This window comes from Ochotona princeps, chromosome 14 (assembly GCF_030435755.1).
Source record: "Ochotona princeps isolate mOchPri1 chromosome 14, mOchPri1.hap1, whole genome shotgun sequence".
Taxonomy (NCBI): domain Eukaryota; kingdom Metazoa; phylum Chordata; class Mammalia; order Lagomorpha; family Ochotonidae; genus Ochotona; species Ochotona princeps.
Window position 1 is genome coordinate 26,831,621 of NC_080845.1, and position 17,530 is coordinate 26,849,150.

Below are 17,530 nucleotides of genomic sequence, written 5' to 3' on the forward strand. Positions count from 1 at the left end.
TGGCCAAAGCCTGTCTTGAGTAAGTTGTTAGATAGGAGCCTAGACTTTACAGTGTTATGTCTGGCTGGTAACACACATTTCTTCTGATCTAGTCTCACAGCCTTATTTGCTACATAATACTGACTCCTAAATGTTAGTGCTAAGTGAATCCTAGGCATATTGCTGTGTTGTGGTTGTGCTGCCAGGAAGAGAGGTTTCTGGAACTCCCTTATGCCTCATTATAGAGTGGGAATGTAGTTTCTACTGGAGAGTAGGCTGCAGTTTGGATGGTTGGGTCTCTGAGATTTACAGTATTGTTTAGACTCTTCACCCATTGTATGGAGGTCAATCTAACATGTCTTACACTTGCTAAACTGTAGACAAATAGGAACGGAGATAGGAACTCTAGTTCTGTGGCACTTATATGCCACCATGTTAGTCTTTGGCAAGGCTATATTCCAGAGGCTCACTTCTCTTGTTTTCTCATCTCTTCTCTAGGCATTTAATTTCTTGCTTAGTTTACTTAGGACTGGGACCCACTTAATTTCAGTAGCAGAAATTACATGCTTAGAAGGAAATATCAGGGAAAATGATGGACTAGGATTTAGATCCAGCTACTAGGTGTATTTCCTTTTCGCCCTTGAATAAGTAATTCTCATCTGCTCCTTCTTGGCTTAGGTTAGTGTCCTCAGGAATTCTATCCTCTTTGTAGTTTCAAACTTTTCAACCCTTTTCAATGTAGTTCAACTCTTTTGTACTCTCCGAATGGGGCTGTCTGGCCTAAGGGGAGGAGAAAAAGGCGTGCTCTCAACTGCCTTTGACCCGTGCCACACCCTCCGAGATGCAGGCCTGACAGGTGCTGGTGGCACAAAGTGAGGGACATGCTTTCCGTCCTGGGCAGCTCCAGCGCTCGGCTTCTCCTCCGGGGCCTGCACGCGGGGAGAGGCTTCCGGGGGCGGGGCCTGAGCTCCCGGGGGCGGGGCCTGCCGCCCCGCCCCCTACCCGGCTGCGCGGGGTGCTTCCGGGGCGGGGCCTGCCACTTGCGGGGCGGGGCCTGCCGCTCCCGCTCCGGCCCCGCCCCCCGCCTCCCGGGCTGCGCGCGGCTGCGGGCCGCGGTCACGTGAGCGCAGCGCGGCGGGGGAGGGGCCCTGATTTCCGGGCAGCGGAAGGAGAAGCGGCCGCGTGAGGACCAGGCGATTTGAAAACACGCTGCGGGAGCGAGGAGTCCGAGGCCAGTGGTCCACGCCGCTGCCCTGTGGGCTTCTGCCTGCGCGCTCTTCGCCTCGGTCGCCTCGCTCGGGCTCTGCTCGCGGCCGATCCCTCGGGTGAGTCGGGCCAGGCCCTCCCGGGGCGCGGGACGGCGCGCGGGGATCGTGGCGTCCCGGTGTGCGGCCCTTGCCGGCGGGCCGGCTCCGGCGCGGGTGTGTGCGGCCCCAGGCTTCCCGGCCGCGGCGCCCCTCGGCTGCAGGGCCTGGGTCCTGAGCCCTACAGGTGACTACTAAGGCCGGTTCGCGCGGTTTCGGGTCTCTCGAGAGTTTGAGACCGGGTTGTGTCGCGGGCCCTCCACTTCGCCCACCGCGATCCGGCCCGTCGTCCACTGGAGTGGAAGGAGCAATGGTTTCTTAAGTCTCGGGGGCGTGAGGGGCGGAGGTCTTCACTTTTGGAAAGCATCGCCGAAAACTGACTGGGGCTGGGCAGCCTTCCCTAATTGGCCCTTAATCTCGCAGACTTCATGGGTTGTGCGATCTGCACCTGGCCGAACGGGACCACCCTACCCCCAGGTCCCCGGAGTCGCCCCTGCCTGGGGCTTTGGCTTTTTTGGAAAGTCTGGTGTCCCTCACTGACCCTTCAGGGGAGTTCGGAGCAACGCATTCCTGTAAGAGGCTAGAGAGGAAATTACCAAAGGCCCAGGGCCAGTGTGCTTGCTCTGCTTGATTGGGGACGAGGGTGCAGAGGAAGTTTGGAAGGAGGAGCGAGCAAAGTAGTTGGGATAGAGTTCAGTTGAAAACCCAAGATATGAGAATCTGCTTCTTGTTGAATTTAGTGGAAAAGATGTCTATTAAAGTTAACCTTTGAAACTTTGGGGTTATTAACCGGGAGAGCAAGGTAGGTCCCCATCTTCTGTTCAAAAGTGGCTCAAGTAAAAATGGTATAGTAAAGGTGTTTGGTTGTGCTGTGAGAGTCCTTAAGTAAAAACAGCAGGAATTATTTGTAGAACTTTAAAAATTACAATCATAAAGATGTTCTTTGTGTACCATGAAAATAAACCTTAGTTTTAAAATACAAGTCAATGAGCGGCAATTTACTGTCTTAATTTTGGCAGATTAAAAAATGATGGACAGCTTGGCTGAAGAGAGCTAGAGTACTTGGGGCACATACCAGGATTTTTTTCCTGATTGCCTTTACTATGTATCTGGCACCTGTTAGTAAGTGTAGAAAAAGCTGTAAGAGTATCATTGCCCAATTACTGAAAACTGATGTTTGAAAAAATAAAATCCAGATGGAGTATCAGTGCCTTCTTTGTTGGCCTTGCCTGTTTTGGACTTGGATAACCATAGGAGTATGTAAGATGATAATTTGGCATTTGGATAAGTGAAATAAGGCAAGCCGGTTTGCCATGAGGTTTTCCAGGCCTCGCTGCAGTACTTAGTACATAAAGCCGGTTTTGCCGAGCTCAGCCGTGTGTTAACCCTGCTACAACTTGTTGAAGGACTGGCTTGAAATGCATGCCTGCAGGACTGCCTTCTCATGGTTTGTGAGTTGGAGATCGCTGATGTCATGGTCTGGTACTCTGCCTCCTGTGTGCTGCTTGAGACTGGATCATGTCTTTGTGCTTATACTTTAACAGTGTGTGGGTACGAGTGTGAGCACACTTAGCCCATTTCATGATATAAGTGTTGAATCTCTCTGGTTGGAGTATTAAGTGGGATGTCATAAAAAAAATCAATCTGCTCCTTGAATTGTTTGTTCAAACTGCAGCCACATCCTAGTTCATGGATAATCTGTTGAGGGAAAACCTTGTGATCAGGTGAATTTGGATCTAACTGTAGTTGGTTGGCTTCTGGATTCTTTGAAGCTGGAGGCTGGAGTTTGAGCTGTGCGGTTTGTACCAACACTTCCCACCAATTTTTGTATTCCCATATGTAGCAGTATAACTTTCTGTAGCATAGGCAGGGGATAATATATATACCAGGACTAGTTTTATTCTGTCCATAACATTTACCTATTCAAGTGAGTGTACACTGGAAGCAAAATTCATTGTTTCTTGAGTGTAGAAAAGGCTGCTTAAGCAGCGTTCAAGTGGTTCCAGGTGATGGAGCTTCCTTCCTGACAGAGGCTAGGTGTGGGAAGGTGGAGCTGGAGAGGATGGGTGGGGCATGTGGAAAGAACTTACAGGAATAGGAACAGCAGGAAGCTCCTGAGCCTTGGTGGGGTCTGTCTGCTGCCAGTTTACTCCCCAAATCCTACAGCCACCCAAACCGAGACCCAATGTGGCAAAGCCCCGTGAGCTCAATCCAGGCCTCCCAGGGGTTCGGTAGGGAACAGCTAGTTGAAGATCGTTGCTGTCATCTCAGGGACTACCTTGGCCGAGGACAGGGATCCAGAGCCACAGGCCGCCGGGGAGCACAGGCCCTCCCATGTGAGACACAGGTGTCCCAGCTGCTAGGCCAAGCACCATCCCCTACCCCCAGATGGGTCTTTAGGGGGAATGCTCTGAGAGTGGCTAATGAAACAGTGAACACTAGAGACAGGTCAAGAATCCAGTGGGGAAGATAGTAAACAGTCTAAAGTAGAAATAGGAGGGAGGCACTGATAACAATTTTTGCTTGTAAATAGAAAGACATGAATGTAGTTGAAAAACTGTAGTGAAGAAGAAGGTGGTGGAAGATGGTATGGCTGTGCTTATTCATTGTAACAGTACCTGGTTTTTGTTCCTTGTCCTTCTGTCACATTTCCTTTTCTGCTTTTTTAGTTTTTCTTTGTGGAGTAAGTTTTCTACTTAGGTTTAGCCTGAACTTCATTGGGTGTTCCTAACTTTGGTATCTTCATTTTGCTTATACCAGGTTTATCTTACTCCTGATCTTTGTTTTCATTGCTCGTGAAATGCCCACTACTCTCCTTGCTGCATATACAAATCTTCAGTTTTCAGGGAAGGCTCATGAAACTTGGCCTGATCATTATAGGCTGCATTAAATAGTAGCATTAGTTTTCAGCCTTGCTTTTGCTAAAGCTTCCTCTGCCACTTCTAGGGTCAGCAGAGAACAAAGTATATCTTGAGCTAATCTTTGCTGTCTTCTTGCAGAGGGGAAATTATTTCAGAAGGTTACTGTTTGTTACATTGCTTGACAGAGGGCTCCAGTGGCACAGAAAATCTTGCAAGACTGAAAGGTGGTTTTGTGCTAGCTATCAGTAACTCCTTTGACTTAATCACAGTTGGCCCAGGTTCCTGGATATGTATGGAGTAAATTTTGGGAAATAGCACGGTATGGGCCTGGAAGCTTATTTAGCTTATTTTATAATTTGTCCTTATCTTTTAGCTGTTGTTTTAAAATTAGTTTTTCTCATTATAGTACTCAAGAATGACCAAAAAAAGGAAACGCCAAGATGATTTTCAAAAAGTAAAACTCAAAGTGGGTAAAAAGAAACCCAGGTTAGAAAATGCAACTGTTACAAACTTTAAAACAAAGACTATACATCTGCCTGAGCAACTCAAAGAGGATGGAACTCTTCCAACAAATAATAGGAAACTTAACATAAAGGTAAATCATGTGTCTTATGTTGATATAAAATGAGATTTTCTGTGGGGGTTGGCATTATGGCGGAATGGATTCAGTTCATTGCTGCTCTGCTTCGGTCCAGCTGCCATCTTTGAATGTATCTGGGAAAACAGGGCATGGTGGTTCAAGTCCTTGGGCTCCTGCCATTTGTGTGGAAGAACTGGTTGGAGTTCCAGACTCCTGGCTTTGGCCTGACCTAGCCCTTGCCATTGAGGGCATTTTGGAAAGTGAACCAGTAAACGGAAGAATGTGTTCCTGCATGCTTGCACTCTAACTATGGCTATCAAGTAAATAAATCTTAAAAAAAATGTTTTTTCTTTGACGTCATGTAGGATGCTATTCTTTTTTGAAAAGTTGTTTTAAATCTTGTAAATGATTTGCCTAGAGTCCTGGGGTATCTTATTGATGGGTGATGTTGTGGAGTTACCTACATATTACATTGAAACTGTTTCTACCTTCTCCATGAAAGATTGCCTAACTAAATCTGTCCTTTTTGAGCCATCCTCTACTGCTTTCCCAGGCCACAAGCAGGGAGCTGGATGGGAAGTGGAGCAGCTGGGACATGAACCGCCGCCCATATAGGATCCTGGTGGGTGCAAGGTGCAGATTTAGCCACCAGGTTGTTGCTTTGGACCCTAAAAATGCATCTTGAAGCAGATTCCACAAGGAGTGCCCATTTGTTAATGTAATTGTAATTAGCATGTCTGCTGGAAAATGATTGAATGTATAAATGTGTGAACTTAAAGAACTTAAAAATCTGTTTTTATTTGTAGGATTTGCTGTCACAGATGCATCACTACAATGCTGGGGTTAAACAAAGTGCTCTTCTTGGACTTAAAGACCTTTTGTCTCAGTACCCATTTATAATTGATGCACACCTTTCAAACATATTAAGTGAAGTGACTGCTGTGTTTACAGATAAAGATGCTAATGTGCGATTAGCAGCAGTTCAGCTTCTTCAATTCCTGGCCCCCAAAATACGAGCTGAACAAATTTCTCCATTTTTTCCTTTGGTAAGTGCCCACCTCTCTAGTGCCATGACTCATATTACTGAAGGAATTCAGGAAGACTCTTTAAAAGTTTTGGACATTCTGCTGGAACAATACCCAACTTTAATTACTGGCCGTAGCAGTATATTGCTTAAGAATTTCGTAGAACTTATCTCTCATCAGCAGCTGTCCAAAGGACTGGTAAATAGAGACAGATCCCAGTCCTGGATACTTTCTGTAAATCCAAATCGGAGACTCACTTCTCAGCAATGGAGGCTGAAAGTCTTAGTGAGACTCAGTAAATTCCTTCAGGCCTTGGCAGATGGATCCAGTAGGTTGAGAGAAAGTGAAGGACTTCAGGAACAAAAAGAAAATCCCCATGCCACTAGCAACTCCATTTTTATCAACTGGAAGGAACATGCCAACGACCAGCAACACATCCAGGTTTATGAAAATGGGGGTTCACAGCCAAATGTCAGTTCACAGTTCAGGCTACGGTAAGAAGGATTTCAGTTATGTCCACACTCAGTTTTCCTATATTGAATTATTACTTCTGACCATTGATGGTTAATGGTGGGAAGACAAGTGGTTGTCTTTCTTAGTTTTCATACAGTGATTTGATTTGGTTTACTGATGGGAGGAGATGTTTGAAAGCATTAATTTATTCATTTCTAGCAAAGCCTAATATGATATAAAACTTGATAATCTATTGGCTTTGTCATCTTAGAATTTCATTTTTCTTACTAGTCTTACTTAATGTAATTATCTGTTTATGGTACATTTTACTGATATTTTGTGTTAAGATTTAAATTAAGCAGAGTATAATGGTTTTAATCAGTTTCTTTGTTGTCTTTATCTTATTAGGTATCTGGTTGGAGGAGTAGGTGGTGTGGATGAGGGCCTGTCATCTACCGACAGCCTGAAAGGATTTATTGAGATAATAATTCCTTTGCTGATTGAATGCTGGATTGAAGCAGTGCCTCCACAGCCAGCTGCTTCTGCAGGAAGTGGTGTAGAACGAGAGCCTCTGCAAGTTATGCAGCAAGTCCTTAATATTATTTCCCTTTTGTGGAAACTGTCTAAAGAGCAGGATGAAACTCATAAATTGGTGAGAACACATGGGTTCTTTATTTTCTTAGTAATGCCTTTTATTACAGATGAGAATATTAGAAATCAGTTTATTACTAATTGGTTGTGTGCTTTCCCAAAAGTATCCAAGCTTTTAAAAATGTATGTACTTATTTTTATGTACTTGAAAGGCAGGAATCTATCATCTTCCGTGTGTTGGTTCACTCCTCAAATGCCTACAATAGCTGGGACTGGGCAAAGCTGTTTTAGGAGCCTGGAACTCGAGTTCCCACTGGGTATCAAGGCCTCAACTGTCTGAGCTCTCACCTGCAGCTTCCAAGGATGTGTGTTGACAGGAAGCTGAAAGTGGAAGTGTAGTCTTGAATCGAGGCACTCTGATTAGGATGCAAGTGTCTCAAGCAGTGTCCTGATGGGCAATGCCTGATGCCTACCCCAGTACCCAGTTGAACTGTAATCATATAAAAATACAAATTCAACTGTTTTGTGATGTTCTTATCTATGAATATTTACAGTATTTTAAATAAAATGCCTGATTCTATTTTTTATTAGGTATAATTCATAGTAATTATGTATTGCTTATCACAGATTATGTAGGAACATTCCAGGTTTTAGAGTCTCTTAATAGGATTTTTTAGATGATGTTAACATAGTTGATCAGAATGGGGTGAATCAAGGGTTAGGGGACAGTAGGTGTGGTCATTGTTTCCAAATTTTCTATTTCTCCTTCCTGTTTTTTTTTTGGGGGGGGACACTTAATATTTAAAAAATTCTTATGGGGTCAGTGTTGCAGTGTGCTAGGTTAAGCTGCCACTTGCAGTATTGGCATATGACTACTGATTTAATTCCTAGCTGCTCCACTTTTGATCCAGTTTCCTGCTGATTTGCCTGGGAAAGCAGTGGAAGGTAGCCCAAGTGCTTGAGTCCCTGTACCCATGTGGGAGACCCAGATGAAGCTGTAGGCTGGCCCAGCTCTGGCCATTGGGGTCATTTGGGGAGTGAACCAGTAAACAGAAGACCTCTCCCAGTCTTTCTGTAACTCTGCCTTTCAAGTAAATGACTTTTTTTTTTTTTTTTTTTTTTTTTTTGTTTAAGTTCCTGATTAGTCTCTTCCAACATGACTAGGTTTAGCAAAATTGGGCCATCCTGAAGACCTCATGGATAATGTAGTACATGATTCTTATACTTTTGTACAAATATAAATGAAGTTTTAATTTTTATGCTGCAAGATTAAATTGCTGATAGATGATGTTTTTAAGATTTTTTTGTTTAAAAGGCAGCATTAGAGAGAGGGAAAGACAGAGAGGGCTGTCTTCCTGCTTCTGGTTCACTCCCCAATGGCTGTGAGATCCAGTTCTAGGCCAGGCTGAACGCAGGAGCCAAGAGCTTCATTGAGTGCTCACATGTGGGAGACAAGAGGCCAGGCACTTCTGCTCTCCTGGGTGCGTATTAGCAGGGAGATGAATCAGAAGTGGAGTACCTGGGACTTTTGACTGGTGCCTGTATGGGACACCAGCGTTAACAGGTGGCAGTTAACCCACCCCTGACAGTGGTCTTTGAATTGCTTTTTCAAGACAGTCTTGATGACGGTCTTTTAGCCTTTTCTGTCCTATGATTCATTTCGCACATTGATAAGAAAATTATTCATGGTTAGATATAGAATGTGTGATTTTTGAGGATGCAAGCTGGCTTTCCATATGACAATTAATTTGTGATGCAGACTAGTGACAGTAATAATAGATACAGACTCTTGCAAAGTGTGTTATCTAATCTTAGAGGCTCTTCACACGGTCTCTGACTTACAATGGTATGTTAAGTACAGGATTAAATAAATTGCATTAGATACTCAGTATTTTATTATAGAGTTCCTTCAGTGATTTTGCCTAACTGTAAATTCATGTAACTATTCAGAGCCCATTTATGTAGATTAGGCAAAGCCATGATGTTTGATTGGTTGAGGATATCAGAGTTTGAGCTTACATTTCAAGGAGTTAGTGGTACATAAGTCAAGGAGCATCTGTGTTTTCATCTGAAAGGCTAAGGGAAAATAAAAGAAGGATCTTTCTTTCTTTGAAAGGCAGCATAAAAGTATCTTTCATCTGCTGATTCATTCCGCAAATGCCCATGACAACTGAGGTTGGACCAGGGTTAACCTAGGAGCCTGGACCTTCATCTGAGTTTCCCACATGGGTGGCAGGTACCCAAGCACTTGGGCCATCATGTGCTGTCCTAACGTGCTGGGGAAGGCAGTGTGCTTGGATCCCTGCATCCAAGTGGGAGACCTGGAAGCAGCTTCGGACTAGCCCGGCTTTGGCTGTGCAGCCATTTGAGGAGTGAGTGGAAGGAAAGCCTCTTCCTCTCTCACTTTGCCTTTTAAATAAATCTGTTTTTAATCACTTACTTGAAAGGCAGTGTGACAGAGAGGAAGAAACACAGAGAGCTTTTGATTTCTGGTTCATTCACCAAGTTGCTGTGATGGTGAGGGATGGGTTAGGCTGAGTCCAGAGGTCTGTGTCTCCCAGTGGGTGGCAGGGCCCACAATACTGGAGACATCTTCCTCTACTTTCTCAAGGACATTAGCAAAGAGGTGGATTGAAAGTGGAGCACATGGGACTTGAACCAGTTATCCTGTATTGGATGCTGGCATCGCAGATGGTGGCTTAATAGGCTGCACCACAGTACCGGTCCCACCAATAATCTTTCATTGCTTTGGTAGTGGTGTTTGTATTTGGCTTGAGTAGTAATATAAAAATAAGAATATGCAAATTCATTAATTATACTAGATTTGGATCATTTGTCATTTGGATAACACAAGACTCTAAACATTGCTCTGATTTTATGGATATTTAAAGTCATGTATTTTAGAGCCATTTCAAATTATTATGACCTGGCTACATTTATTAATAGTTTAGTAACATGAGATAGCAAATTTGAAAGCCTGCATGTGGAATGTTAAAGACTTGGATATGAATTAAATATTGCATAAAACTGAAATAACTGATTATGATAGGATTAATATTTAAAAGCATCCACAGTTAAGATTCTCTTAAGTTATCTAGGCAGATTTTTTTTTAGTCTGAATGATAATAACTTGATAGCTGACATTAAAGGGCACTTTATTTTTCTTTTTCATCTCATTGTTTTCTTTTTTTTTCTTTTTTCTTTAAGATTTATTTATTTTATTGAAAAGTCAGATATACAGAGAGGAGGAGAGACAGAGAGGAAGATCCTCCGTCCGATGATTCACTCCCCAAGTAACCGCAACGGGCCAGTGCGCGCCAATCCGAAGCCGGGAACCTGGAACCGCCTCCAAGTCCCCCATGCGGGGGCAGGGTCCCAAAACATTGGGCCATCCTCGACCGCTTTCCCAGGCCACAAGCAGGGAGCTGGATGGGAAGTGGAGCTGCCGGGATTAGAACCGGTGCCATATGGGATCCCGGGGTGTTTAAGGCGAGGACTTTAGCTGCCAGGCCACGCCGCCGGGCCCCTTCTCATTGTTTTCTTTTATCCTGTAGGTTAGTAGTTAACATTTGGTGAACTGTGTAACAGCTTGGTGTTTAGGAAGGAGGAAATGACGTTCATTGGCATTAAACTAAAATTATGTACCACAAGCTGAGTTTTCACTCTTATCCAAAAATCTGTAGGGTTTTCTGTTAATCAATAGAAAATATTAATACAGATCAGTATCTGTTGATATTGGTGTATGAATTACATGTGGTTTTGGGAACTGCTGGTAGGACGAATACATTTAGTTTGCTAATGCTTGCAACAGTTGAGGAATTTGATGTGTATTGAAATAGTTTTTGGAAAATATTTTAGTAATTTCAAACTTTGATTCTTTGAAAAGCAATTTCAAAGCATACTGAATTCTTTTTTCCAGTGCTTGAATACTGAGATCCTTACCAAGGATGCTTGTTTCTGGTATTATTTCTATATCCTTAATATTAGCTAAAAAAATGATAGAACAATTCAACTTTAATTTGCTTTTTCGTTTTTGAGGGGTCTTATACTAATAGCATTGGGATTGCTACTGTAGCTATACATATACTCTGTACAAAGCTTGTGTTTTCGATTTCTGCTTTATTGCCTTAGCTTGGTGCTTTTCTTCTCTGTAAGTTATTGCCACTGTTCTTCTGTGAGGATTAGAATTTGCCACCGAACTGAATGCTTTTGGAAGCATTTACTCAGAGATCTATTAGATATTTATACTTGTGGCTACTTAATTAAGATTTAAAACTTAATTCCTGGGACTGGTGTGGTGGTGAAGTGGACTAAGTGTTACTTGTTACACCGTCATCCCATATTGAAGCAGCGGTTCAGTCTCAGCTGCTCTGCTTCCAGTCCATTTTCTTGTTAATGTGCTTGGAATGGCCCAAGGAACTGCCACCCCCATGCGGGACTCAGATGGAATTTCAGGTTTCTGACTTTCACATGACTTAGCCAATTGTAGCCATTTGGGGTGTGAACCAGTGGATGAAAGATCCCCTGTGTCTTGCCTTATCTCTCTGTCACCCAAGTACCTGAACCTTTACCCACTGACCGCTGGGGTCTTACTATGAGCTCAGTTAGGGCTTGTGTCCAGACTTTGTGATATAGGACATGAGAGTTCCAGTTGGAGCTCTAACTGCTATGCTGAACACTTGTTCCTGGTCGTGTATCAAGTGCTCATTAGCTGTGTGTGGGTAGTTGTTGTTGGACAGCACAGATACACAACATTGTTACCATTGAATAAATGGCTTTTGAATATTGTAGTGTTGCTCTGGGCTCTGAGGATACCAAGATATACTTTACTGGTAAGATGATGACCAAGATGATGACTAAGTTCTTACTTAGCTTCGGATGATGACTGTGAACAAATATGTACTTGAATATCAGGAACAAAAATGAAAGTAAAGGAGTGTATATAGAAAGCATGAGCCAGAAATACAGTGAAAGGAAGCTGGAACAGTGATCCCTGATTAGAAAATGCTGAGGATGGGTTGTCTCTGAATGAAGTTCAAGCAGCAAGTTTTGGAGGTCTGAAGGTGTAAGAGAAAGCAAGTACAAATGCACTGAGATATGAAACAAGCTTGGCACATTTGAGGAATGGTTAGGAAGGTTTGTGTAAGGTTAATGCTGGAGAAAAGTAGATGAGTGAGAAAAAGTGAGGGTAGGCAATTATGTGAGACATTTGGGTCTCTGGTATGATCAAAAGATACTGATTGGAGGGTGTTCTGTTTATTTTAAATTGTTTATTTGAAAGGCAGAGTTAGAGAGAAAGTGAACTCTTCCCATCTGTTGGTTTACTCCCCAAGTGGCAGTGATGGTCTTGCTGGGGTGGCCAAAACCAGGAGCCTTGTACTTCATCTGGGTGTCCAGCATGGGTGGCAGGAGCCCAGCCTTTGAGCCATATTCTGTGGCTTTTCCAAGTGTATTAGCAGGGAGCTGAATTGGAAATGGAGCAGTTGGGACTTGAACCAGGACTCTGATTTGAGTATGGGTGTCACCAGTGGTGGTGTGACCTGATGTATCACATTTCCACCCCAGATTGGAGGGTCTTGAGCAGGGCAGTAGGATGATCTGTGTTAAGTTGATTTAACTTTAATATATTGCACTTAAAAAGCCTAAAATAAAAATGAGCTGTGTGCTCACCATTCAGATCTAGCAAACATTGTCTCCTGGATGACTAGTCCTGCTCTTAACAGTCATAAGCATTTAAAAGATACTCTCTTGTTGCTGTGTGCAGAGCTGGCTTGAGGGATAAGTGGGGAAGCAGGGAGACACCTGAGAAGGCTGTTGAGCAATCAAAGCAGAAGGTAGTGGGAGCTTGGAGTAGAATGGTTGAAATAATTGTGAGTAGCTGAGCAGTATTGCTGGTGTGCGTAGTGAAGGAGAAAACAGCCAAGCGTAGTGACTATAAGAGTCCAAATGACAGAGTGATTGCAAGTGGAGCTGATTTGGTTTTATTCATACTGAGTTTAAGACACCAGTTAGAAGTCTGAGAAGATGTCAAGTATATGTTTACTTATAGAGTCTAAAATTTGGGTAGAATCTATTTAAAGGCTTGATGTGGGTAAACCCTAACATTTAGAGATTAGGAAAAAGAATCCAGTAAGGGATACTCAGGAGGAATAACAATTAATCTGTAGGGTGGCTGATTTTATAACGGATGTACAATTTCTCGCAGATGAGCCGGTTGCCTAACCTGGAAGGGAGGAAGTAAGAGTGTTATAATGTGGAATAATTGGACAATGTTTAAAGTAAGAAAGAGTGATAAATTCACCAGTGTATGCTTTGGCATTTTAGGGAAGTACAATGCTTTGTTAGAGCATAAAATGCCTTCAGTGGAAGGTAGTGGAATTGTTGAGAAATAAAGTTAAGTATGATTGACACCAAGTAGACTATATACTTTATGAATATTATATTAATGATCCAAATTCTTTTTTTCTCAAACGAGATAAAATGTAAAGTAAAAGTAATTATTAAATGCCAGTAGGGTCTGTGAATGTAAATTGTAGTTCATTCTGATGATAAAATTTATGTATCATGTCATAGACCAAGACGTGTTATGATGGGACACTTATGTTTGAATATTTACAAGATATGTTTATAGTTTTGTTATTTTACATCATTACAGATTTTGTGATTTTTATTTTAATAGGAGTCATGGCTTCGAAAGAACTATCTTCTCGATTTTAAACACCATTTTATGAGTCATTTTCCATATGTCTTAAAAGAAATAACCAAGAACAGAAGGAAAGAGACAAATAAAAGGTATTGTGATTTTATCATTCTGTATAGATTGAGAAAGCTGTTTAACTTTGAGATTAATTAGCCCTAATCTGTAACACTTGATACTGTGAGGTATTTTCTATCTAATTTTACGAACATAAAAATAATAGTGTGGTTGATCTTGAAAATGTCATCTAAGCCTTAGAACTAATTTTTTTCACCTTTTTTGTCTCAATTTGTGTTTGATAAATGCATCGAAACACATACAAGTGAGTTTTAAAAGTGTTGCTAAGGTGGGTGGCATTGGCATCCTGTGGGGGCACTGGTTCTAGTCCTTGCTGCTGTACTTCTGATTTCAGCTGCCTGCTAATGACATGGAAGAAATGAGCTGAGGCCTTGAGCCCTTGTAGCTACCTGGGAGACGTGTAAGAAACTCCTGGCTTTGAATCCAGCTCAGCTCTGGTCATTGCAGCCATTCAGGACTTGAACCAGTGGAAGGAAGATCTCTTTTTGTTTCCCCTCTCTAACGCTGACTTTCAAGTAAAAAAAGATAAATCTTAAAAGAGGGAGAAAATACATATTTAAATAATATCTGATGTTTTAAAGTGTCTATTTTCAAGTGAATAGATAAATGGGAAAATTGGGATGGGAAATCTTTCTGGCAAGGATCATTTGAGTGTTTACAGCATCACAAATAGTCTGCCAAAAGATTCTGTGTGTGTGTGTGTATGCATGTATGTGTATATGGAAGAACCTAGGGAGAGAATCATTGAGGACTTTGAGCAGGATTCAGACGATGTGCTCAGAAGAAGGCCATATAGGCATATGAAAGTATTTCTTATTCTCTTAAGTGATTTTGTTCCAACTTATAAGTAAATAAAACCATATTGAGACAGGAGCTCTGCAGGGAGGTTCTGCTTGTTCTGCTGGTATTTCTTAGGAGTGAGGAGATTCTGATCCTGTTTCTTCACAGAATAGTCTGCTGATAGCCTGAACAAAGAAGCAGACACAGGACCAAGCAGCCAGTGCCCTGCCTTCCTTACACAAATTGCTGGTCTCTTTTTTTCTCCCAGGCTCTTTTAGAGTAAGAGATTATGGACTTAGTACTTTTGTGTTGAATAGTAATTTAAAAAATGTCAAACACTTGAAACCCCCCTGTAAGCTTTGGTAATAAAAAAAATTTGACACTGAATTTGTTCAATGTATAGTATTTACCTTTTGTCACCATAGTGTGTGTGCAGCAGCGATAAATAGTAAAATATGCTTGGGAAAGTAAAACTTGAGAGTCACTGTCAGTGTGCTGATTATTAATAAAAATTTTTTTTTTTAGATTTATATATTTTTATTACAAAGTCAGATATACAGAGAGGAGGAGAGACAGAGAGGAAGATCCTCCGTCCGATGATTCACTCCCTAAGTGACCACAACGGCCAGTGCTGTACTGATCCGAAGCTGGGAACCAGGAATCTCTTCCAGGTCTCCCACATGGGTGCAGGGTCCCAAAGCTTTGGGCCGTCCTCAACTGCTTTCCCAGGCCACAAGCAGGGAGCTGGATGGGAAGTGGAGCTGCCGGGATTAGAACCGGCGCCCATATGGGATCCCAGGGTGTTCAAGGCGAGGGCTTTAGCTGCTAGGCCACGCCCCCGGGCCCTATTTTTGTTATAAAATTCTTAATCATGAATTGTAGTCATAACTTGCTACCCATTCAGGTGCATCATCTGTTAGAATTGACATTTGATTCTTTTCTCCAAAGAAAATGTGATGTTTGATAAATGACATTTCAGAGCAGGCATTAATTTACTTACTCAAGGGCTAGGGCTGAAGTAGATTGAAACCTGGAACCAGGAACTTCATCAGAATTTCCCACAGGGGTAGCAGGGTCCCACGCACTTGAGCCATCCTCTGCTTTTGCTGCACCATTAGCAGGGAGCTGGATGGGAAGTGGAGCAGCTGGGACACGACTACCCATCTGGGGTGCTGATGTTGCAGGCTGTGACACTGCTTGCCACGCCACAGTTCTCATCCCTCAATTGTTTTGTGTACTTGAAAGGATGTTTTAACATTATTAAAAAGTCACTGGGATTCAGTTTCTTATGAACACTTTCTGTGTGCTCATAATTATTGGTGTGTGATGATTATTACAAGATTCCAATAAATGTGGAATGTCTTAGAATAAAGGTATGCCTTGACTTTCACCTATAGATCAGCTTGTGAGAGCAGTAGTTCATTGTTGACTTTAGTAGATTTTCCATTGTTGGGAAAATCTTTCAAAGGGAATAGAGAGCTTTGGTTGATTTAGCAAGTAAGGTGTAAGTGGTGGTGTTTGGGATGTGAATTTATTGCAAATTATATTAGATTCTTTTTTTCTGTTTATAATAGTGACAGTTTCTTTTAAAACTATTTGTTTCTAAAGTGAGCTGTATTATTAAACTATGAAGTCCATAGAATATATGTGTGAATGATTATACTGGACACATATGTACTATCAGATGTTTGTGGGGATCTGAGGATAGAAAACCTTAAAGAAAAATAGTGCCATGGGGATTAAGAATTTAAGCAGAAATCAAAAAGGAAATTGACCTGCAGTTGCTGCCTGTGCTTTGGAGAGAAATATCTAAAGTAAGAGATTAAAAGAAAAGATCGGGATCAACATAACAATTTATGTAGTAAATAAAAAAATATGTACAGTTGGAAAAGGACAGTAATTTCTACTGATAGATACCACATTCACATAACTCAGTAAAGTATAGTGCAGTTGTTGTGCTTTGTTAAATGTTAGTCTCTTGCTATGCCTGATTTATAAATTAAATGTTATCATTTATGTATATATTGGAAAATGCAGTATATATGGAGTCCAATGCTGTCTCTGATTTTAAGCATTTCCTAGGAGTCTTGGAACATATGCAAGACAAGTGGTGGGTATTCAGACTTAGTTGTTTGGCAGGCATCGTCATAAAAATGAACAAAGTAAGTTTATCTGTTCCAGGAAAACAACTGGTTGTTATTGGCAGTGGTGAAATTTGAGTTTGCAAGCAAAATTATTCTGGAGAACTTTAATCCATTACCATATTTGTTTTCCTACCTTTTTTTTTAAGTGTTCTGAGATCATTTAGAATCTTATGGAGGGTTTTTTTTTTTTTTTTTTTTGCATTGAAAATTGCACTTCTCCATTTCTAAAGAATGTTTTGCATAGTGTGATATTCCTGTTTGAACACAGTGACAATAACATCTGACTTGCTCTTGGCTTCCATTGCTGTGTTAAGTCACTTTGAGTTGGCTTTCTGTTGATACTTTTTAAAAAGTCAGCTGTTTGGTTTTTGCTTAAGTTCTTCCTGTTCTTCAGTTCTTTCTGTTCTTCAGTTTCGCATGGATGTGTCCAGTAGAGTTCCCTTTTCCCTTGTCAAAGCTGAGTTGTGGGCTTATTTTTGGTTTTCTTTTTATTTTCCTTGGAATTCAGTGAAGTGCCTGAAAATGAAATCTAGAATCTTGAAATGTCTTTAAAGAATGAGTCCCATTTTACTCTCAAGGCTGATTTAATGTGTGTTATCTTTAATTGTATCCAGTTGTGTCTAACTCTAGTCATATGTGAGCCCATTGTATTTTCTGTTTTTAGTTTTCAGTTCTGGAATTCAGTCCAATTGCTATCTCACCATTTGTTGAGAAGACTTTATCCATTGAAATGCCTTTTTCGCTTGTCAGAATTCAGCTGGCTGTAGTTTTCTGGGTCTATTTTGGGGTCTATTAATTTACTTGTGTGTTTTACTAGTACTATGTTGTCTTGATTACTGTAGCTTATTAGGTAAGTCTTAAAGTAGGGGAATGTGACTCTTTTATCTCTGTTCTGCTTCAGACTTGTGTTGAGTGTTTTAGGTCTTTGGCCTTTCCATACTGGACTTCAGCAACAGTTTGTCAAATAACTACCAGAAAACTTTGCTGGAGTGTTGATTGGGAAGAAGAACCACTGGGGATGATATAGAATTGGGATTA

At 41.7% G+C, this 17,530-nt stretch overlaps 1 protein-coding gene across 3 annotated transcripts in view; it reads left to right on the forward strand.

Moving 5' to 3' along the window:
• The first annotated feature begins 1,103 nt into the window (after positions 1–1,103).
• The window catches only part of TEX10 (testis expressed 10), a 45,496-nt gene continuing 29,069 nt past the window's right edge, over positions 1,104–17,530 (forward strand). Inside the window, exons 1-6 of one of the 3 annotated variants that reach the window (XM_058672217.1) lie at positions 1,104–1,304; positions 4,551–4,739; positions 5,531–5,770; positions 6,059–6,243; positions 6,611–6,854; positions 13,473–13,585. In XM_058672217.1, coding sequence (XP_058528200.1) covers positions 4,560–4,739; positions 5,531–5,770; positions 6,059–6,243; positions 6,611–6,854; positions 13,473–13,585 — 962 coding nt within the window. In that variant the 5' untranslated portion in view covers positions 1,104–1,304; positions 4,551–4,559. Of the gene's footprint in view, positions 1,305–4,550; positions 4,740–5,530; positions 6,244–6,610; positions 6,855–13,472; positions 13,586–17,530 lie in introns of those variants that run through there. The other 2 variants (XM_004580953.4, XM_058672218.1) reach the window with 2 other exon arrangements.